At 38.2% G+C, this 24,760-nt stretch overlaps 1 protein-coding gene across 1 annotated transcript in view; it reads right to left on the minus strand.

The window, feature by feature from the left end:
* ACOXL (acyl-CoA oxidase like) overlaps positions 1 to 24,760 on the minus strand; it is a 358,184-nt gene that overhangs the window by 20,538 nt on the left and 312,886 nt on the right. Inside the window, exon 19 of the mRNA XM_026449783.1 lies at positions 4,080 to 4,181. Within this exon, the coding sequence (XP_026305568.1) occupies positions 4,080 to 4,181 (102 nt within the window). The remainder of the gene's footprint in view (positions 1 to 4,079; positions 4,182 to 24,760) is intronic.

Consider the following 24,760-nt stretch of genomic DNA (forward strand, 5'->3'; position numbering starts at 1 on the left):
TCACTTTGACAGCTTGATGGTGGTCAGGGAGGGGATGGAAGGTAATATAGTAAAAAATCAGGGTCAGCACTAAGAAAGAAATTTAACAGCAGACCCTCACCATGATAAGCTGGGATGTCAAAGAGCGATATCTCCAGGGGGAGGGTAAAAAAATTGCTACCCTTAATTTGAGTATCTGAGTCTTCCAGAAAACCTCAAGCCTTGAATTTGGTTTAAGGTGGGTGTCAAACTGAGAGTGTTTTCAGAGGTCTTTCAAAGGAAAATTACCTTCGACTGGGACTTCATGTACATCTTACACATTATTTCTCAAAACAAATGACCAACACACAATAAAAGATAACCAGACACATAGAAGAAACAAGAGACTAAAAGAAATAGACGTGTAAAGATTTTAAGGTATTGGAATTATTAGCTACAGATTATAAAACAGCTAAGTTTCAACATATAAAAAATAAAATACAATATTGAATATATCTCTGGGGAACAGGAAATGAAAAAGTGACATGTATGACATAAAAAATTTCTTTTTTCCTGTAATCCCAGCACTTTGGGAGGCTGAGGGGGGCAGATCACGAGGTCAGGAGTTCAAGACCAGCCTGGCCAACATGATGAAACCCCATCTCGGCTAAAAATACAAAAATTAGCTGGGCATGGTGGCATGTGCCTATAATCCCAGCCACTCGGGAGGCTGAAGCAGGAGAATGGCTTGAACGGGGACCCGGGAGGCAGAGGTTGCTGTGAGCTAAGATCAGGCCACTGCACTCCAGCCTGGGCTACAGAGTAAGACTCTGTCTCAAAATAATAACAATAAAATAATAATTTTAAAAATAAAAATTCTAACAATTGGAATTAAAAACTAGGGGGATGAGGTAACCAGAATGTTAGATGCATCTGAAGAAAGAATCAGTAACTGTGGAGAGCTATCATGTGAAAACACCTGGACCCATGTAATACCAGTCAACCCAGTCTCTTCTAATCTTCTTTGCAAGCACACTCTCTTTGCAAGCACACTTTCATTTAGCACTTTCAATTGACCAAGGGTCCCAGATATTTTTTGTGAAGAATGGCTGCAAATCATTTCTCTAAAGCCTTGAGATCCCTGCAAAGAGTTATGGTGGCAGTGGGAAAGGAAGGATTTGTGCCAGCTCCACTATCCTCTCTCCTTTGGGGACACCAGCAAATGGGATGAGTGCTCAGGGTTGGCAGCTCAGAGATGTGACACAGAAGGCTTTGAGATGTCCTACAGCCCTACAGATAAAGCTTGTTCCAAAGTGGCTCCTGCCTGCTTATCTCCCAGATTGTTAAGAGGATCCAGTAAGTGAGAAGTGTGGAAAGCATCTGGCACTGTAAGAATACAAAAGCAGGCCAGGTGTGGTGGCTCACGCCTGTAATCCCAGCACTTTGGGAGGCCAAGACTGGCGAATCACTTGAGTCCAGGAGTTGAAAACCAGCCTGGCCAACATGGTGAAACCCCATCTCTACTAAGAATACAAAAATTAGCCAGGCATGGTGGCGGGTGCCTGTAATCCCAGCTACTCAGGAAGCTGAGACAAGAGAATCACTTGAGCCTGGGAGGCCGAGGTTGCACTGAGCTGAGATCATGCCACTGCACTCCAGCCTGGGTGACAGAGCAAGACTCCATCTCAAAAAAAAAAAAAAAGCACTTCAATGTTTTATATGAAAGTTCATTTCCTTCACTAAATATTCCTTTGATATATTGTATATTGTTTATCTAATTCTGTGTCACTGAAATACCTGGTGGCACAGATTTAAAATCTTCCCTTATGTAGTTTTTTTTTTGTTGTTGTTGTTGTTTTCTAATTAAAAAGTATTCTTCCATCTTCCCAAAGTGGGCACTCTCTTTGTGGGAAATAGTCTTCAAAGATAGCTGCCATCAATTTTTTCCTTCCCAGCATGTACATGTACTCCTCACATCAAGCGGTAAAGTCTCTCCTCCAGCTCTGAATCTGTGCTGGCACTGTGACTTCCCCTGACTGATAGAATTCAGTGGAAGTAACACTGTTAGTTCTTGGCCTATCCTTTAAGAAGACTGGCATCTTCTACTTTCTCCTTCCTGGAAGCCATCAAATAAAACATTCGACCACCCTGAAACTACCCTACTGTGAATAGGCCCAAACTAGGATACATGGAAGGAGTCAATTGCCCATCTATTCCTGTCATCCTAGCTGAGGTGCCAGCCATAAGACTGAAGAAGTCATTTTGAACCCCTAACCCCAGCAGCCACCACATGGAGCAGAAGAACTGTCTGTTAATAGCTGAACTCTGTCTAGAGTGCAAAATCATGAGAAATGATGTTGTGGCTTGAATGTGTCCCCCAAAGTTTATGTGTTGAAAACTTAATCCTCAATGCAACAGTGATGAGAGATACAACATTTAGAAGGTGAATAGGCCATGCGGGCTCTGCCCTCATGAATGGATTAATGCTGTTATCTCAGGAGTGTTTCCTAATAAAACGATAAGTTCAACCCCTCCCTTCTTTTTCTCTTGCTTTCACCCTCTCTTGCTCTTCCCTTCGATGGGATGGTGCTACACGTAGGCCCTTGCCAGACGTGGTCCCCTCGACCTTGGACTTTCCATCTTCCAGCACTGTAAGCAATGCATGTCTTTTCCTTATAAATTACCCAGTCTATGGTATTCTGTTACAGCAGCAAAAAATAGACCAAGACAAATAATACATGGTGGTGGTTTTAAGTCATAAGTTTGGAGTCATTTGTTATATAGAAATACATTACTGTAGCATTATTACATATACTTTTCTCTGTTTTCCTGAAAAGGAAAAAGGTTCTTCCAGGTTCTCCAGGGTCCACTGTAGTCTGGTTCCTGAAGACTTCTCCAGGTTTTCCTTTAGACAGGTAAAGTCTGTATTATTTATTAATATATCTAAGTACTCCATTTCTATGATCTTCCTCCCTTTATCAACCCTGTCTGAAGTTTCAACTGCATTTTCCCCTCTCAATTGGGCCACTACCTCTTAATTTTCTATTCTTCAAGGTCTAGCATAAGAATGGCATTTATTCCTAAGACATCTGTTCTGTCAACTCTGAATTTATTTTTATGGCCAAGTTCATTCAAAAACCTCCATGCCCCTGTGAGAGTATTTGTGTGTGTGTGTGTGTGTGTGTGTGTGTGTGTGTGTGTTTTGCTGTTGTTGTTGTTGTTTTGTTTTGTTTTGAGATGGAGTCTCACTCTGTAGCCCAAACTGGAGTGCAGTGGCGCGATCTCTGCTCACTGCAACCTCCAACTCCGGGGCTCAAGCGATTCTCGTGCCTCAGCCTCCCGAGTAGCGGGGACTACAGGCACATGCCACCGTGCCCAGCTAACTTTTTTGTATTTTGGTAGAGACAGGGTTTCACCATGTTGCCCAAGGTGGTGTTGAACTCCTGAGCTCAGGAGATCTGCTTGCCTCAGCCTCCCAAAGTGCTGGGATTACAGGCATGAGCCACCACACCTGGCCAGTATTTATGTTTTTAAAGTTGGTTTTGTGTCCTTGGATATGAGCTCCCTTTATGTGGAGACTGAGTCTTATACCGATTTGTGTTTCAGCATCTCTCCTGCAGAAAGGACGTAATCAGAAATGTGTTTTACTGATGAATATGCTGTTTCACATTCTTTTTCTTTGCGGTAGCATTTTAGTGGTGAATACTGGCCTCACCTTCTTTTTCAATGCTCCATAGCTATTGTATTGAATTCCCCATGGCTACCACTGACATAAAAATACCCCGGGTCTTTCTTCTTAATATGAACAATGTATTAATAGGCTTTGATAAGAAGCAGAAAAGAAATCATTAATACTATTTTTTGCCACGACAAGGAAAACACTTTGACACCTTCCTCTCTTTTTCCATTTAGAAAGCTCATGTACAATGAGTCATTCCCTTGTCACCTAAACTCTGAAGTGTAATACGATCATGATAGGCAGTGAAAACATACATGTGAAGTCCCACAGGCATAAAAATCCATGAGTGGAAACCGATAGAAGATTGGCAGGACTGTTTTCTAAGAAAGCAAAGACACCAGGCTGATGTACAAAGTGTTTTTCTGTACCCCAGGGACCTTACCTGATTCCTGATCCTCGTGCTGGCCGTGGGAGTCAAGTATTTATGTTCTAAATACCAGGCCCACTCCTGAAACACCAACTTGGTTCCATACAACAGATAAAACTAAGGAGTGGGGGAAAACAAAAGAAATGGACAAATAGCAATATATTAGAAAACATAAAATCTAAGGAGGTGAAAGAGAAATAACATCATATTACATTTCATAAAATCATAAAAGTTAATACTTTCCTAATGTAAAATGGCCATGTTTTGGATGTGCAGTATAGGTTTCATTTTTTTTAAAAAGTTCTATGAAAAATTTAAAGCATATACAAAAGTAGAACAAATAGTATAATGAACTCCCATGTATCCTTCCCCAAAACTCAAGAAATTTTAATTCACAACCAATCTTATTTCATATATAACTTACCTGGTTCTCCTCTACCCCAAGTTATTTAGGAGCAAAGTCCATACGGCAAAGTCCACATGAAAGATACTCTAAAAGTACATCCTGAATAATAATATCTTGATATTTTCCATTGAGCATGATTTGGGTAAACTTTCACACAAAAAATAGCAATCCTCATTTACATTTTGTTTCAATATGTTTTTTCCTATTACATTTCTGAAACCTACACACAGAGCTTCTGCATCACATCATGGGTACCAAGCAAAAATAAATGAGTTTCCCTGTAGGAAGAAGTCACTTTTTATTTAACTGTTTATTCATGTAACTCTTAATATGCAATAATTCCAAAATCACACAGAAATAGAGAGCATAGTATGGGCCTCATGTCTCCATCACCCATATCCACTCACCACGAATCTTGTTTTGACTCTGCTCCCACCTATTCCCCCTCTCTGTATCACTGCAAAGCAGACCTCAGTCATATCATTTCATCCACAAACATCTCACTGTGTATCTCTAAAAGATAATGACTCCTTAGAAGTAAGATAGCCTCAAAACCAAACCAAGCAAAAACAAAACCCTCTTATTCTGAGTCAAATAGAAATGATCTTCCCACCAGAAGACAATTTGCCTCCTATGGCTTATCAGACTCAGAAGTCATGCGGTTCACAGTCACGCAGACCCTGTGGTCTCCTCGTTCTTTTCTTGAGGTTCTGGCGTATCCTTGGATCAGCATCAGTATGAGGAGCCTCAACTATTCAGTCTTCCCAGAAAGTGTCACAGTGTGGCTGAGCAGCTTATTTATGAAAGATATTTCAGATTAATTTCAGCTCTTTTATGAAATTGCCAAAGTCTGGACAGTAGTTGCTTGGCCAGATTAAGTGCCCTTTGGCTCTTTTACATGACACCAATAAAGATGTTAGCTGACCCTTCAGACATAGTGTGAGCAACTGAGACTATGAACTGCAATTCATACTGAAGACACAAATTCTTATAAAAATAATAAATCATATAAATTATGTGGTTAAGCCAAATCATGAGTCTCTAGATGAACTTTTTATGTGCTACAAAAATATTTGCTGTGAGTTTCTAGGTGCAGAAATGTAATCCTCATCACTCAGGTATACAAAAATATAAGATCAGTGACAAGAAATCCAGAGCTCTAGAAGTGTAAGAGTTCTTAGAAATAATCTAGTCCATCTTCTTACTCAATCCAGAATCCTGTATCAGCCAGGGTTCAACCAAGAAACAGATGATACGTCCACATTAGTATCATCTAAGAAGTATTTAAATAGGATAGACAAGATGTAGGAGATCCCTAAGAGATAGTGCAGTACCTGGAGCTAGTAACTGGAGCTGTTACCACCTTCTAAGCTTAGAGGGTAGAGGGCAGGAAGTGGCTGCTGGATCCTGGAAGAAAAAGCTATGTAAACAAGAACATTTTAAGAGGAGCTGTGACCCTCAGCCAAGAAAAACAGCAATCCCAAGGTGACCCCATAGCGAGGCAAGCAGGGAGCAGAGGGATTCTAACTCCACTCTCTTCCCCGCTCTTTAATCTCTATCTATTCTCAGCTAACAAGGGATATGCAGGACCTCTTCAAAGACTCCCAACCACTGCTCTAGCTGTTGTCTAAACCAAACAAGATCCAAAGGGCGAGGATTCCACGGATGCAGGTGATGTAGGTCAACTTCCTAGATCCACACAGGGTAGAGAAGAGTGGTGAGCAGAGCTACAGAGGCAAATGGAAGACATCTATCACAAGTCCCATCTCTAAAACCCCTGACAAAGGGTCATTCAGCATCTTGTCCAGTCCCATCTGATCCAAGCCAAAGCCTGCTTGATCACATCAAGCTCCCAACAAGCCACTAACTGGCCAGCATTCCCAGGCTGTTCCCAAATGATGGTTTTCCCCAGGCTCACACCATGCATCCTGGCTATGTCTGCTCTTCCCTTCTTTGGACTCAAGAATTGCTCTTCTGTTGACAGTCTGTGGCTTTTGTGTGCCTGATTCCCAGGGCCACTTTTTTCGCTTTAATCTTTTGCCTTCCTCCAGGAACACAGCTCAGACTCTCCTTGCACTATCCCCTTTGCTTGTCCTGGTAAATAGGAGTCCTGGTTCTAGGCGGCTACCAGAACACCACAGCTAGTCACAGGTACCACCAGCCCAGCCTCAGTCCCCCAAACAGTACCTGAAATGTCTTTCCTTTTGTGTTCCAGAGATGGGAGCTCAATGTGTTAAGAGGCATCCAGTTTCCTAATGAATCTCATTGTTGGAAGAGCCATTGTGTCTGAAGCCACTTCTCTATATGGAATATGAATTTATGGATTAACTGTGAGGAAGGGGATCTCGTCCTGCTCATCTTTATTTGCCTCGGGTCTGGTAAAGGAGCTGACACACTGTGTGATATTAGCTGAAACCCAGTTTCCTATAACTCATAGCTATTGATGTTACAACTTCTGCTACCTAAGGAACCAAGCAGTAGTCTATGAAAGCTTCCAGACAATAGCCTTTAAAAACTTTAAAGACATTTTTCACATCTCCACTTAGTCTTCCATCCTTCAGGATGATCAGCCTCGATAGATTGTCAATCTCCTTTTAACACCTGGTTTCAACTCTTGTGCCACCTTGAAACTGGTGGCCTAGTCTGGATAGGTAATTCTCTTCTCCAAGGTGTCTTATAAAACTAAACGCAATATCCAGTGTTGTCTCATCACTATGGCGTCTGCAGCACCATTATTGCCCTAGTTTTGGATTCTATACTTTTACATGCAAAGCAAGGCAGAATGTGCTTTTATAATTGGTATACAATATTTTTGAATAAATAAGTAAAAGAATACCATGCACATTTGGTTTATATCAAACATTTGATCATTTGACATTCCTAACTAAGCCTTTCCCCCCATAAACTATTTTCAACTAACCCATACATACATATATACATCCCTAAGGGAATGATTTTAATTTTAAATTTATTTTAAAGTCATCTTGTTGATATGGCCCTACCTTGAACTCCCCAAGGAGTTCTTCATGAATCTTGGTTAAGTCACCTGATGTGTTGTGTCATTTACAAGTTTGTAAAGTCTTGTCAGCTGATAGGTCTACATCAGCTTAATTCAAGTTATCTGAAGCTTGATTCAAGCTCTCTGGAAACTTATTTAATGGAATATTCCCTGACTCTTCTTTCTCTAGTTGGTCTATAGGAGATCCTGAGAGTTTGGCAAAATGTTGGCCAAAATTGAGACACATCATCCATTTTTCCAACTTTTCTCTCTTTTCTTTTTTTTTTCTTTTTGAGATGGAGTCTCGCTCTGTCACCAGGCTGGAGTGCAGTGGTGCGATCTCGGCTCACTACAACCTCCACTTCCCTGGTTCAAGCAGTTCTCCTTTCTCAGCCTCCCGAGTAACTGGGCCTACAGGCTCGCACCACCATGCCCAGCTAATTTTTTATATTCTTAGTAGAGATGGGGTTTTACCATATTGGCCAGGATGGTCTCAGTCTCTTGACCTCGTGATCCAACTGCCTCAGCCTCCCTAAGTGCTGGGATTACAGGCATAAGCCACCACGCCTGGGCCCAAATTTTCTCTTCTAGTAACCTGATTAAGAAAGGAAGTATAAGAAAGGAAGGATAGCACTTTGGGAGGCCGAGACGGGTGGATCACGAGGTCAGAAGATCGAGACCATCCTGGCTAACTCGGTGAAACCCCGTCTCTACTAAAAAAATACAAAAAACTAGCCAGGTGAGGTAGCGGGCGCCTGTAGTCCCAGCTACTCGGGAGGCTGAGGCAGAAGAATGGTGTAAATGCAGAAGGCGGAGCTTGCAGTGAGCTGAGATCGCGCCACTGCACTCCAGCCTGGGCGACAGAGCGAGACTCCATCTCAAAAAAAAAAAACCAAAAAACAAAAATCAAAAAGAATCTTTACTTATCCTTACGGAACTAGGCAGCCTTCTAGTGATGGTCCCTTTTCTATTTGTACATAAACTATCTGGAATAGTCTTTTGTAGAATTTTAACTTGGATTTATATTCATCTCAGATTCTATAGTTTCCCATATCTACTTTTTCTTGTTTTTGTTTTAACTTTTATTTTAGGTTCAGGGATATATGTGTGGGTATAGTTCAACTGATGTCATGGGGAGTCTGGTGTACAGATCATTTCATCACCCATATACCAAGCCTAGTACCCCATAGTTATTTTTCCTGATCCTCTCCCTCTTCCCACCCTGCACCCTAAGGTTGGCCCCAGTGTCTGTTGTTCCCCTCTGTGTGTCCATGTGTTCTCATTATTTAGCTCCCACTTAAAAGTGAGAATAAGTAGTACTTGGTTTTCTGTTCCTGTGCTGACTTGTTAAGGATAATGAACTCCAGCTCTATCCATGTTCCTGCAAAGGACATTATCTCATATTTTTTTTTCATGGCTGCATAGTATATATACCACATTTTCTTTATGAAGCCTACCATTAATGGGCATTTTGGCTGATTGCATGTCTTTGCTATTGTGAATGGTGCTGCAGTGAACACAGGCATGCATGTATCCTTATGGTAGAATGATTTATATTCCTTTGGGTATATGCCCAGTAGTGGGATTGCTGGGTTGAATGGTAATTCTGCTTTTAGTTCTTTGAGGAATTGCCACACTGCTTTCAGCAATGGTTGAACTAATTTACACTCCCACCAGCAGTATATAGGCATCCCCTTTTTCTCTGCAACCTTGCCAGCATCTGTTATTTTTTGACTTTTTAATAATAGCCATTTTGACTAGTGTGAGATGGTATCTTACTGTGGTTTTGATTTGCATTTTTCTAATGATTAGTGATATTGAGCATTTTTTCATATGCTTGTTGGCCACATGTATGTCTTCTTTTGAAGTGTCTGTTCATGTTCTTTGCCTACTCTTCAATGGGGTTGTTTGTTTTTGTCTTATAAATTTAAGTTCCGGCCAGGCGCAGTGGCTCAAGCCTGTAATCCCAGCACTTTGGGAGGCCGAGACAGGCGGATCACGAGGTCAGGAGATCGAGACCATCCTGGCTAACAGTGAAACCCCGTCTCTACTTAAAAAAAAAATACAAAAAAACTAGCTGGGTGAGGTGGCAGGGAGAATGGCGTAAACCCAGGAGGCGGAGCTTGCAGTGAGCCGAGATCCGGCCACTGCACTCTAGCCTGGGCGACAGAGCGAGACTCCATCTCAAAAAAAATAAGAATAATAATAAATAAATAAATAAATAAATAAATTTAAGTTCTTATAGATGCTGTATATTAGACCTTTGTCAGATATATAGTTTGCAAATATTTTCTCCCATTCTGTAGGATGGTTGTTCACTCTGTCGATAGTTTCTTTTGCTGTGAGGAAGCTCTTTAGTTTAATTAGATCCCATGTGTTAATTATTGCTTCTGTTTTAATTGTTTTTGGCATCTTTGTAATGAAATCTTTGCCAGTTCCTACGTCTGGAATGGTATTTCCCAGGTTATCATAGGTTTAGGTTTTACATTTAAGTCTTTAATCCACCTTGAGTTGATTTTTGTATATGGTGTAAGGAAGGGGTCCAGTTTCAGTCTTTAGCATATGGCTAGTCAGTTATCCCAGCACCATTTATTTACTAGGGAGTCCTCTCCTCATTGCTTGCTTTGTTAGCTTTGTCAAAGATCAGATGGTGTGCTGCATCGTAGGTGTGTAGCATTATTTCTGGCCTCTCTATTCTGTACCATTGGTCTCTGTGTCAGTTTTTGTACCAGTACCATGATATTTTGATTACTGTATCTGTAATACAGTTTGAAGTTGAGTAATATGATAGTTCAAGCTTTGTTCTTTTTGCTTAGGATTGCCTTGGCTATTTGGAATCTTTTTTGGTTCTACATGAATTTTAAAAGAGCTTTTTCTAGTTCTGTGAAGAATGTCATTGATAGTTTGAGAGGAATAGCATTATATCTGTAAATTGTTTTGGTCAGGATGGCCATTTTATCAATATTGATTCTTCCTATCCATAAGCATGGAATGTTTTTCCATTTGTTTGTGTCATCTCTGATTTCTTTGAGCAATGTTTTATAATTTTCATTGTAGAGATCTTTCACATTTCTGGTTATTTGTATTTCTAGGTATTTTCTTCTTTTTGTGTCAATTGTGAATGGGATTGCATTTCTGATTTGGCTCTGAACTTGGATTTTGTTGGTGTATCGGAATGCTACTGATTTTTATATGTTGATTTCGTATCCTGAAATTTGCTGAAGTTGTTTATTAGCTCAAGGAGCTTTTGGGTAGAGACCATAGGGTTTTTCTAGACATATAATCATGTCATCTGCAAAGAGGAATAGTTTGACTTCCTCCCTTCCTAGTTGGATACCTTTTATTTATTTATCTTGCCTCATAGCTCTGTCCAGGACTTACTATGTTAAGCAGGGGTAGTGAGAGAGGGGATCCTTGTCTTGTGCTGGTTTTCAAGGGGAATGCTTCCAGCTTTTGCCCATTCAGTATGATTTTGACTGTGGGTTTTTCATAGATGACTCTTGTTATGTTCAAGTATGTTCCTTCAGTGGCTTTTATCGAAGATGTTCGATAAAATGCAACATTCCTTCGTGTTAAAAACCCTCAATAAACCAACAACACACCCTCTATACACCAACAATATCCAAGCTGAGAGCCAAATCAGGAATGCAATCCCCTTCACATCTATCTCTCGAATTTCATCTGCATCTATTGAGATAATCATATGGTTTTTGTCTTTAGTTCTGTTTATGTGATGAATCACATTTATTAACTTGTGTATGTTGAACTAACCTAGCATCCCAAGGATATAAAAACTGCTTGATCATGGTGGATTAGCTTTTTACATGCTGCTGGATTTGATTTGCTAGGATTTTGTTGAGTATTTTTGCACCTATGTTCATCAAGGATATTGCCCTAAAGTTTTCTTTTTTTGTTGTGTCTCTGCCAGGCTTTGGTATCAGGATGATGCCTGCCTCATAGAATGAGTTGGGGAGGTGTCCCTTCTCAATGTTTTGAAATAGTTTCAGTAGTAATGATACCAGGTCTTCTTTGTATATCTGGTAAAATTCGGCTGTGAATCTGGTCCTGGGCTATTTTTGGTTGGTAGGCTATTTATTACTGATTCAATTTTGGAGCTCATTATTGTTCTGTTGAGGGATTCAGTTTCTTCCTAGTTCAGCCTTGGGAGGATGTATGTGTCCAGGAACTTATCCATTTCTTCTAAATTTCCTGGTTTGTGTGTATACAGAGATTCATAGGAGTCTCTGATGGTTATTTGCATTTCTGTGGAGTTGGTGGTAACATCCCCTTTGTCATTTCTAATTGTGTTTATTTGGACTTTCTCTTGTTGTTTTATATCTGACTGTGTGGTCAATTTTAGAGTATGTGCCATGTAGCAATGAGATGAATGTATCTTCTGTTGTATTTGGGTGGGGAGTTATGTAGATGTCTATCAGGTCCATTTGATCCAGTGCTGAGTTCAGGTCCTGAATACTTGTGTTAATTTTCTGCCTCCATGATCTGTCTGTCATTGAGGTGCTGAAGCTTCCTACTATTATTGTGTGGGAATGTAAGTCTCTTCATAGGTCTCTAAGAACCTGCTTTATGAATCTGGGTATTCCTGTGTTGGGTGCATATACATTTAGGGTAGTTACATCTTGTTGAATTGAATCCTTTACTATTGTATAATGTCCTTCTTTGCCTTTAAAATCTTTGTTGGCTTAAAGTATGTTTTGTCTGAAATTAGGATTGCCACCTCTGCTTTTTTTTTTTCCCCCCTGTTTTCCATTTGCTTGGCCGATTTTTCACCATCCCTTCATGTTGAGCCTATGGGTGTCATTGCATGTGAGACAGGTTTCTTGAAGACAGCATACTATTGGGTCTTGCTCTTTATCCAGTTGGCCACTCTGTGCTTTTTAATTGGGTCATTTAGCCCATTTACATTCAAGGTTAGTATTGATATATGTGGATTTGATCCTGTCATTGTGTTGTTAGCTGTCTTTGAAAAGGTGGACATTTGCTTATTTATAATATTCTGAAATTTCTTTTGTCCTCCTTGGTTTGAAATCTCTGTCAATCACAAGTCCTTTCCAACTGAGAACAACATTCCTTCAGAGAGAAGATGAGAACATAATAGGAGATAAGTTGCTTTGCTTTCTTTTTGCCACATAGTAATACCAAATTTTTCTTGCCTAAACCAAGAGTCCATCTCTTCACATCTTAAATATAGCTAAAAATGGCCTTTTAAATTTGTATAAGATTATTTGTCAAGCCTCATGTTATGCTGGGATTTGGCCCTACTGACATTTATTAAATGCTTTGTGCTTATATTTGGACAAATGTCTCCCCCACAATCCTTCCACTTATCATTGTGTGTGTGTGTGTGTGTGTGTGTGTGTGTGTGTGTATTCCTTAGACCTGTGTCCATAAGACAGTCCCTCTACTCCTACCCTGGTTTCTATAAGTATGTCTCAAATCATAACCTTTTTTATTGTTTTGGAGAGATGGGATCTTGCCATCTTGCCTAGGCTGGTCTTGAACTCCTGGGCTCAAGCGATCCTTCCCCCTTGACCTCCCAAAGTGTGGAGATTGCAGGTATGAGCCACCACTCCTGGCCCCAAATCACATTTTTTTTCTGGATGTATTGTCAGAATAATGTTTCTGTTTTTCTTCCTCACAAGTCCATGTGCCTCTTTGAAATCTCTGTCTACAGAGTCTAATAGCTAATATTTATCAAACACCTACCATGTATCAGACACTACAAGGTATTTTACATCCACCTCATTTAGTCCTCATAATAATTCTAAAAGCTAAAAGTTGTAGACCTGTGCAGGAAAGAGTTAACAGGTCTGGGCTGCTCAAATCTTGCACAAACCCAAAGTTTTCAGGACTGGCCCTTGCGTGGCTCTTGGGACAGAGACTTTTGAACTCTTGTAGTATCTTGCCTGGTATGAGTGTGTTTGTATGCCTGGACCTTTGGGCCATGGTGCATCACTTTTACCTCTACGAGAGTTGTGCAATATGGTCTGAGGAGCTGAGGTCAGTCACATGAGTGCTACATGCTTATGTGACTGATAAAAAAAAAACAAAACCCTGGACTCCAAGGTTTGGGTGATATGGTTGCCATCACCTTGCACATGTTGTCACACGTCATTGTTTGCAGAATTAAATGCTGTCTATAGACTCCACTGGAAGTGGAAAATTGGAAGCTTATTGATCTTTCCTGGACTTTACCCCCGTACCTTTTCCCTTTGCTGATTTTAATCTGTAATTTTTTGCTGTGATAAACTATAACTATGAATATAACAGTCTATCTGCATCCTATGAAACCTTCTAGCAAATCCCTGAAACTGAGGATAGTCTTGGGGACCCCTGACACAGCCCCTATTTTACACATGAAGAAACAGAGGCACAAAGAAAGTTAAAGGATAGAGTAAGGGTTGGAATTAATTCTTTTTTAAAATTATTATAATTTAAGTTCTGGGATACATGTGCAGAACATGCAGGTTTGTTACATAGGTATACACGTGCCATGGTGGTTTGCTGAACCCATCAACCCATCATCTACATTAGGTATTTCTCCTAATGCAGTCCCTCCCCTAACCCCAACCCCCTGACCGGCCCTGATGTGTGATCTTCCCCTCCCTGTGTCCATGTGTCCTCATTGTTCAACTCCTACTTATGAGTGAGAACATGTGGTGTTTGGTTTTCTGTTCTTGTGTTAGTTTGCTGAGAATGATAGTTTCTAGCTTCATCCATGTCCCTGAAAAGCACATGAACTTATCCTTTTTTATGGCTGCATAGTATTCCACGGTGTACATGTGCCACATTTTCTTTATCCAGTCTATCATTGGTGGGCATTTGGGTTGGTTCCAAGTTCTTGCTATTGTGAACAGTGCTGCAATAAACATATGTGTGCATGTGTCTTTATAGTAGCATGATTTATAATCCTTTGGGTATATACCCACTAATGGGATTGCTGGGTCAAATGGTATTTCTGGTTCTAGATCCTTGGAATCTAGAACCAGAAATTGCCACAGTGTCTTCCACAATGGTTGAACTAATTTACACTTCCACCAACAGTGTGAAAGTTTTCCTATTTCTCCACATCCTTTCCAGCATCTGTCATTTCCTGACTTTTTAATGATTGCCATTCTAACTGGCATGAGATGGTATCTCATTGTGGTTTTGATTTGCATTTCTCTAATGACCAGTGATGATGAGTTTTTTTCATATGTTTGTTGGTCGCATAAATGTCTTCTTTTGAGAAATGTCTATTCATATCCTTCACCCACTTTTTCATGGGGTTGTTTGTTTGCGTTCTTGTAAATTTGTTTAAGTTCTTTGTAGATTCTGGATATTAGCCCTTTGTCAGAAGGATAGGTTGCAAAAATTTTCTCCCATTCTATAGGTTGCCTGTTCGCTCTGATGATAGTTTCTTTTGTTGTGCCGAAGCTCTTTAGTTTAATTGAATCCCATTTGTCAATTTTGGCTTTTATTGCCATTGCTTTTGGTGTTTTAGTCATGAAGTCTTTGTCCATGCCTATGTCCTGAATGCTATTGCCTAGGTTGTCTTCTAGGATGTTTATGGTTTTAGGTCTTACATTTAAGTCTTTAATCTATGTTGAGTTACTTTTTGTATAAAGTGTGAGGAAGGGGTCCAGTTTCAGTTTTCTGCATATGGCTAGCCAGTTTTCCTAACACCAGTTATTGAATAGAGAATCCTTTCCCCATTGCTTGTTTTTGTCAGGTTTGTTAAAGATCAGATGGTTGTAGATGTACACATCTACATTATTTCTGAGGCCTCTGTTCTGTTCCATTGGTCTATATATCTGTTTTAGTACCAGTACCATGCTGTTTTGGTTACTGTAGCCTTGTAGTATAGTTTGAAGTCAGGTAGTGTGATGCCTCCAGCTTCGTTCCTTTTGCTTAGAATTGTCTTGGCTATACGGGCTCTTTTTTCATTCCATATGAAATTTAAAGTAGCTTTTTCTAATTCCGTGAGGAAAGTCAATGGTAGCTTGGCGGGGATAGCATTGAATCTATAAATTACTTTGGGCAGTATGGCCATTTTCATGATATTGATTCTTCCCATGAGCATGGAATGTTTTTCCATTTGTTTGTGTCCTCTCTTATTTCCTTGAGCAGCAGCTTGTAGTTCTCCTTGAAGATGTCCTTCACATCCCTTGCAAGTTGTATTCCTTGGTATTTTATTCTCTTTGTAGCAATGTTAAATGGGAGTTCACTCATGATTTGGTTCCCTGTTTGTATGTTATTGGTGTATAGGAATGTTTGTGATTTTTGCACATTGATTTTGTATCCTGAGACTTTGCTGAAGTTGCTTATCAGCTTAAGGAGATTTTGGGCTGTGACGATGGGGTTTTCTAAATATACAATCATGTCATCTGCAAACAGAGAGAACTGACTTCCTCTCTTCCTATGTGAATACGCTTTATTTCTTTCTCTTGCCTGATTGCCCTGGCCAGAACTCCCAATACTATGTTGAATAGGAGTGATGAGAGAGGGCATCCTTGTCTTGTGCTGGTTTTCAAAGGGAATACTTCAAACTTTTGCCTATTCAGTATGATATTGGCTGTGGGTTTGTCATAAACAGCTCTTATTCTTTTGAGATACATTCCATCCATATCTAGTTTATTGAGAGTTTTTAGCATGAATGGGTGTTGAATTTTATTGAAGGCCTTCCTGTATCTATTGAGATAATCATGTGATTTTTTTCATTGGTTCTGTTTATGTGATGGATTATGTTTATTGATTTCTATATTTTGATCCAGCCTTGCATCCCAGGGATGAAACCGGCTTGATCGTGATGGATAAGCTTTTGGATGTGCTGTTGGATTTGGTTTGCCAGTTTTTTATTGAGGATGTTCACATTGTTGTTCATCAGGGATATTGGCCTGAAATCTTTTTTTCATTGTTGTGTCTCTGCCAGGTTTTGGCATCAGGATGATGCTGGCCTCATAAAATGAGTTAGGGAGGATTCCATCTTTTTTTATTGTTTGGAATAGTTTCAGAAGGAATAGTACCAGCTCCTCTTTGTACCTCTGGTAGAATTTGGCTGTGAATCCATCTGGTCCTGGGCTTTTGTTTAGTTGGTAGGCTATTAATTACTGCCTCAATTGCACAGCTACATGGAAACAGAACAACCTGCTCCTGAATGACTACTGAGTAAATAAAGAAATTAAGGCAGAAATAAGTTCTTTGAAACCAATGAGAACAAAGACACAACATACCAGAGTATCTGGGACACAGCTAAAGCAGTGTTTAGAGAGAAATTTATAGCACTAAATGCTCACAGGAGAAAGCAGGAAAGATTGAAAATCAACACCTTAACATCACAAAAGAACTAGAGAAGCAAGAGCAAACAAATTCAAAAGCTAGTAGAAGACAAGAAATAACTAAGATCAAAGCAGAGCTGAAGGAGACAGAGACACGAAAAATCCTTCAAAAAATCAATGAATCTAAGGAGCTGATTTTTTGAAAAGATTAACAAAATAGATTGCCAGCCAGACTAATAAAGAAGAAAAGAGAGAAGAATCAAACAGACATAACAAAAAATGATAAAAGGGATATCCCCCACTGATCCCACAGAAATACAAACTACCATCAGAGAATACTATAAACACCTCTATGCAAATAAACTAGAAAATGTAGAAGAAATGGATAAATTCTTGGACACAAACACCCTCCCAAGACTAAACCAGGAAGAAGTCGAATCCCTGAATGGAATTAATTCTTTCAGAAATCAAAGATTTTTTTTTTTTTTTTTTGTGGCCTACCACACTGTAGTACCTCCACTAATCAAAATTTAAGAAAAAAAGATGACTCTCACTAAAGGTATAGGCTATGTATGGGCTCTGGTTCTGGTTACATAGAGGAAATGACTTCCTCCACCTCTTTCATTGAATACAGCCATAATTCTGGACAGAGTGTATGGAGAAGCTGCTTGTGGACTCTGAAAAATAACTAGTGGTGGGTGGATTAGGGAAGAAGATCAGAATTCAAAGTGCTGCAAAATTGGCAGTGAGTTTAACTCTTTTTCTTCATGCTGCTCATGTCCCTGGAAGCATGTGCATGCAGCAGAGTGGGATAACTAAACCTCAGCTTTCTGGCTGGAGGATGAGGAGAGGAAGCCCCAGGGAACCAGAAAGTATCAGGATGGTCATGGAAAGGCAGGACTTGGGAAAGCAGCCCCATAAAGTTATTTACGAAATGTTGAATGCAGCCTGAGGCTTTCATGCATGGATTTTATGCTAATTAGCATACAAAAGACTTTGAACAGACACAGAAACACAAATATTACATGTTCTCACTTATAAGTGGGAACTAAATAATGTATACACTAGGACACAGAATGTGGAATCAGGCAATGGAGACTCTAGGGGGGATAGATGATGAGAAATTACTTAATGGGTACAATGTACACTATTTGGGTGATGAATACCCTATGGAATACCCAAGGAATAACCCTAATATCCCTGAATTTACCACTAAGGAATATGTGCGTGTATTAACAAAATTGCACTGTACTCCATACATTTATAAAAATTTAAAAAATAAATAAACAAATAAATATACAGCTTTTTAAAAAAGGCCTTGATAACTGAACTAGTAAACAGATGAGAATTTAGATGCCAGACTAGCCTGTGAGTGGTACATACATGGAACATAGCTAAATAGTGCTGCAAAAGGCTTGAAGGCTAAACCAGCATTAGAATCACAATCAACAGAAGGTGCATTGAAATTTGCAGCCCAAACATAACCAGGTACATTGCCTGCTAAAACAAAAACACCAACATTCTCCATAGGTTTTAAACAACATCTAGACTCTCATAACATAATATTCAAAGGCCTAGGAAATAATTTAATAAAAATATAAAAATAAAGAATATAAAAATAAATATTTTTCAGCATATGAAGGAAAAGAAATGTAGCTTGCATGAAAACGGGCAATCAACAGATGCCAACAGCAAAATGACACAGATGTTAGAATTACCTGGCAAAAGCTTTAAAGTAGCCATTCTAAAAATTATCTAATGAACAATCACAAACCTTCTTGAAACAAATGGTAGAATAGCAAGTTTCAGTAAAGAAGTAGAAAATACAGGCTAAGTGTGGTGGCTCACGCCTGTAATCCCAGCATTTTGTGGGGCTGAGGTGGACAGATCACTTGAGGTCAGGAGTTCAAGACCAGCCTGTCCAACATGGTGAAACTCCACCTCTACTTAGAATACAAAAATTGGCTGGGCATGGTGGTGGGCCCCTGTAATCCCAGCTACTTGGGAGGCTGAGGCATGAGAACTGCTTGGATATGGGAGGCAGAGGTTGCAGTGAGCTGACATCGTGCCATTGCACTTTAGCCTGGGCGGCAGAGTGAGTCTCTGTCTCAAAAAAAAAAAAAAAAGAAAAAGATAAAGAAAAAAATATAAAATACAGAAGAGAATCAAGTAGACATTTTAGAACTGAAAAATAAACTGATTAAAAGAAAAATGAGCTCCAAAGCAGAACTATGGAGACAGAGGAAAGACTGAATAAACTAAAAGATAGAATAATAGAAATTATCCTATCTGAACAACAGAGAGAAAATAGACTGGCAAAGAAAAAGAGAGCCTCAGGGACCTGTGGGACTGTAACAAAAAGTCTAACTTTCATGTCATTGGAATCATGGAAGGAGAGGAGAAAGAAGGCAGTACTTGAAGATATAATGGCAAAAGACTCCTTAAATTTGGCAAAAATCCACAAATGTGCAGGTTTCAGAAGTTTAATGAACCCCAAACAGGATAAACACAAAGAAATTTATGCCCAGACACATCATAATCAAATATCTGGGATCTAAAAACAAAGAAAAATTCTCGAAAGCAGCTGAAGAAAAACTGATGCATTACCTCTAGGAGAAAAACAAGCTGAATAATTGAATTTCTCATCAGAAACTGTAGAGACCAGAAAGGTTTTTCAAGTACTGAAGGTAACAACTGTCAATCCAGAATTATATATCGAGTAAATGATCGTTCAGAAATTAGGATGAGATTTAAAAAACTACCAATGAGAAAACAGAATTTGTTGCTAGCAAATCTGCTCAAAAAAAATTGTTAAAAGCAGTTTTTCAGTCAGAAGCAAAATGAAGGAAGGAAAAATGGAAATGGTAAATACAAATCAGGAATGAAGGAAGAGCAACGGAAAGGGTAAACATCTGAATAAATATGACAGATTATTTCCTCTCCTAATTCTTTTAAAACATGTTTAATGACTGAAAGCAAAATTTGAAAGCAAAATATTGTCTGATGTGGTTTCCAGGGAATATAGATGTACTGATAAGATGTGTATGACAGAAAGAGGGGAGAGGAACACTATGGTGGTAAGGTTTCTACATTCCACTTGAAGAGATAAAATATTGATTCTAAGTAAATTGTAAAGTTGAGTATACATATTGTAGTTCTTATAGCAACTACTAAACAGAAAAACACATATACAAAGAGATATAGTTAAATTTCTTTTAAATGAAATTCTAAAGAATGTTCAAGTAATTCAAAAGAAGGTGTATGTTGCAGGCTGAATGATAGACATCCAAAGATATCAGATCCTAATTCCTGAAATCTGCAAATATTACTTTATAAGGGAAAAGGGCCTTTACAGGTGTAGTTAAGATTCTTAAAATGGAGAGATTATTCTGGATTATTCAGGTGGGTCATAAATGCAATCACATGCATCTTTATAAGAGAGAGATTTCACAGACAGAAGAGGAGGAGGCAATGTGACCGCGGAAAGAGAGACTGGAATGAGTTGGCCACAGTCAAGGAATGCCAGCAGCAACCAGAACCTGAAAGAAGCAAGGAATGGATTCTTCTCTGAAGCCTCCAAAGGCAGCACAATCCTGCCAACACCTTGATTTTGTATTAGTGATACTGATTGCAGACTTCTGACCTCTAAAACTGTCAAAGAATAATTTTTTTGTTGTTTTACTTCACCAACCTTGCAGTAGTTTGTAACAGTAGCCATAGGAAACTAACACAACATGTAAGAGGAAATGGAGGAATGAAAAGAAGAGAAAACAGAAAACAAATAAAATGATAGACCTAATCCAAACATCAATAATCACATGAAATGTAAATAGTTTAAACATACTAATCAAGAGACAAATTTTAAGAATAAATGTTTTAAAAAAACCTAAGTTGTGTACAAGAAAATAACTCCAAATATAATGATAGATGTAAAACTAAAAGGACAAAAAAAAATGCAAAGCAAAAACTAATCCAAAGAAGCCTATATTATTTACATTGATATCAGACAATGCAGACTTCAGAAAAAAAGAAAACTTCCAGGAATAAAGAGGGAATTACATAATGATAAAAAAGGTTAATGAAACAAGAAGATGCAATAATGCTAAATGTGAATACACACACAATGCTTTAAAATACATTAAGCAAAAAGCAGACAGGATGGAAAGGATAAGTAGACAGATCCACAGGCATAGTTGAATATGTCAACATTACTCTTTCAGGAATAGATAGAACTGAGATTATTAGTTGATAGACAGAATGCTGATTGACAGAAGATCAGCAAGGATACAAAGAATTGAAGAACATTATCAACCAACTAGATCTTCTTGACATTATAACATTCTACTCAACAATAGCAAATACATATTTTTTTAAGGACAAATGAAATATCCACCAAGATAGACCATATCCTGGGTAACAAGACAAATTTCGACAATTAAAAAAATATAAACGTAAATTAGACAAGGTATCTTTTCTGATTATATTAGAAATAAATTTGAGATCAATAACATAAAGATAACAGGACAAATTCTAGACACTTAAAAATTAAACCCCACACTTCCATATATAATTCTACATATAATTCATGGGTCAAGGAGGAAGTCTCAAGGGAAATTAGAAGAGGAGAACAATGAAAATGCAACATACCAGTTGTTGTGGTGTGCAGGGAAAGTAGTGCTCAGAGGTAAACTTATAGCATAAAGTGCTTACAAGAGAAAAGAAGAAAGTCTAAAATCAATAATCTAAGTCTACCTCAAGAAACTAGAAAAACAAGAGTAAAATAAACCCAAAGCAACCGGAAGAAAATAAATAATACGTATAAAAACAGAAATCAATAAAAATAGAAATACAATAGAGAAAAATAAATGTAAAAGTAAAGCTTGTTCTTCAAAAAAACTGATAAAGTTCTTACAAATTTACAAAGACAAAAATAGAAAAACACAAATTACTAAAATAAAAAATGAAAGAATGGAAAGCAGTACAGCCTCACAGAAATCAAAAGGATAAAATAAAGCACCATGAACAACTTTACACACATAATTTGATAACAGCTGAAATGAAATAATTCCTTGAATATTTCATGTTACCAAGAGTCATACAAAATGAAATATGTACCAAGAATGGCCTTATTAAAGTTTAAAGAAATGTAATTCATAGTTAAAAGATTGTAAAAAAAAGAAAGCTCTAGGCCTTGATTGTTTCATTGGTGAATTCTACCCAACATTTAAATAAAAAATAACACTGATTCTACACAATCTCTTCCAGGAAACAGAAGAGGAGGGAACCCTTCCCAACTCATTTTATGAGGCCAGTGTTACTATGATACCAAAACTAGACAAAGATTGTACAGGAAGAAAAAAAAACTACAGACCAAGATTTCTCAGGAACGTAGATGTAAAAATCCCCTACAATATATTAGCAATGGAATTCAGCAATATATAAAAAGAATAATATATCATGACCAAGTGGACTTCATCCTAGGAATGCAAGGCCAGTTGTATACTCAAAAATAAACCATTAGCTGGGTCATGCTTGTAGTCCCAGCACTTTGGGAGGCCAAGGTGAGTGGATCACTTGAACCCAGGAGTTTGAGACAAGCTAGGACAACATGGTGAAACCCTGTCTCTAAAAAAAGTATAGAAATTAGCTAAGCATGGTGGCACACGCCCATAGTCCCAGGTACTCAGGAGGCTGAGGTGGAAGAATAACTTGAGCCCAGTGAGCTGTGATGGCACCACTGCACTCCAGCATGGGAGACAGTATGAGACCTTGTTTCCAAAAAAAAAAGAAAACAAAAAATACATCAAAACAAGACATTGTTATTTATCATATTAACAACCTAAAAAAGAAAAAAAAGCCCATAATCATATAAATTGATGTAGAAAAAGCATTTGGCAAAACTTAACATTAATTCCTAAGAGAGTAAAAAAAAATCTCTTAGGAAGCTAAGAATAGAAGGGAACTGTCTTATCCTGATTAAGGACAATTACAAGAGAAAAACACACACACACACAAAAACCCTGTAGAGAATATCATATCTAGTGACAAAAGGCTGAATACTTTCTGCCTAAGATCTGGAACAAAGTAAGGATGTCAATTCTCATCACTCTCATTCATCACATACTGAAAATCCTAGTCAATGCAACAAGGCAAGAAAAAAAACAAAGTCATGGAAATTGGAAAGGAAACCATAAAACTGTTGCTATTCACAGACAACATGCTTGCTTACATAGAAAAAAAAAAAAAAAACTCAGTAAATGTCCCCCAACATATCCTAAATCCTCTAGAACTTATAGTGAGCTTAGCAAGGTCACAGGATACAAGATCAACATATTAAAACATTTATTCTATTTATAAATACTAGCAACATACAATTAGAAAGCAAAACTTAAAACAACATAGCTTTTTACCACAGCTTCCCCCAAAATGAAATACTTAGTTATAAATCTACAAAAATATGTACATCATCCTTATGCTGAAAATAAAAAATTTGGATCAAAGAAATCAAAGAGGAACTAATAAAATGGATTGGAAGAGTCAACATAGTATATTTGTTAATTCTTCCCAAACTGATCTATAGATTTTTCATAATTCCAATCAAAATCACAGACGAATTTTCTGTAGAGACAAAATGATTCTAAAATTGGCATGTAAAATAAAACAATTTGCCAAAGATGAATAGTCAGAGGAATCATCTCATTTGATTTTAAGGCTTAGTATAAAGTTATACTAATCAATATATTGTGGTCGAGAAATATACACGTAGGTCAATGGGAACAAAACAGAAAAATCCAGAAATAGTTCTACACAAATATGTCCAAATAATTTTTCACAAAGATGCAAAAGGAATTCAATGAAGAAAGGATAGCATTTTCAACAGATGATGCTGAAACAATTTGATATCACAATAGTCAAAAGATAAACAAATCTTGACCTGAACTTCACATCTTACAGACAAATCAGATCAAAATGAATTATAAATCTAAATGTAAAACATAAAACTCTTAAACTTTTAGAAAAATAATGAGATAAAACCTTCATCACTTGAGGTTTAACAAACAGTTCTTAGGTTTGGCACCAAAAGCATAACTCATGAAAGAGAAAAATGGATAAATTGGATTTCATCAAAATAAAAAACTTTCCTCTGCAAAAGACATGATAGGGAAATGAAAATACATACTATAGACTGGGAGAAAATATTTGCAAAAATCACATATCCAAATGAGAATTTGTATTTAGAATCTATAAAGAATTCTCAAAGCTCAACAGTAGGAAAACAAATTATCCAATTAAAAATGGGAAAATGATTTTATCAGGTTTCACTAAAGAGGATACATACGGTAAACAAGCACATCGGAAGATTTTCAACAGCATCAGCTACCGGGGAGATGCAAACTAAAACCATAATAAGATGCCTCTATATACCTATTGGAATGGCAAAAATAAAAAATACACAATACTGAGTGTTGGCTAGGATGCTGAGTAACTGGATCTCTCATACGTCAGGAACAAAAAGTTTCTTATAAAGTTATATGCTTGCCATATAATCCAGTAAATTCATTCCTGAGTATTTAACCAAGAGCAGTGGTTCTCAGGTGTGGATGATATTTGCATTTGTCAATGGCTGCAGACATTTTGGTTGCCACAGTTGGGAGAGTTCTACTGGCATCAGTAGGGGCCAGGGCTATACTAAATATTTTGCAATGCACATGGCAGTTCCCTCACAACAAAGTATCTGGCCCCAGATGTCAAAGTTGGTAGTGCCAATGTTGAGGCAAGCAACTTGGTCCTTGAGAAATGGAGATTCATGCTCACATGATAATCTGTACATGAATACTTACAGCAGCTCTACTCACAATTGTCAAAAACTGGACACAACCCAAATGTCCTTCAAAGGGTGAATGGAAAAACAAACTCTGCTACATCCACACAATGGATCAGTACTCAGCAATGAAAATGATTCACTGTCGATGAATGCAACCACTTGGCTGAATCTCAAAGACATCATGCTGAGTGA

The sequence above is a fragment of the Piliocolobus tephrosceles genome, chromosome 15 (genome assembly GCF_002776525.5).
Source record: "Piliocolobus tephrosceles isolate RC106 chromosome 15, ASM277652v3, whole genome shotgun sequence".
Classification (NCBI taxonomy): Eukaryota; Metazoa; Chordata; class Mammalia; order Primates; family Cercopithecidae; genus Piliocolobus; species Piliocolobus tephrosceles.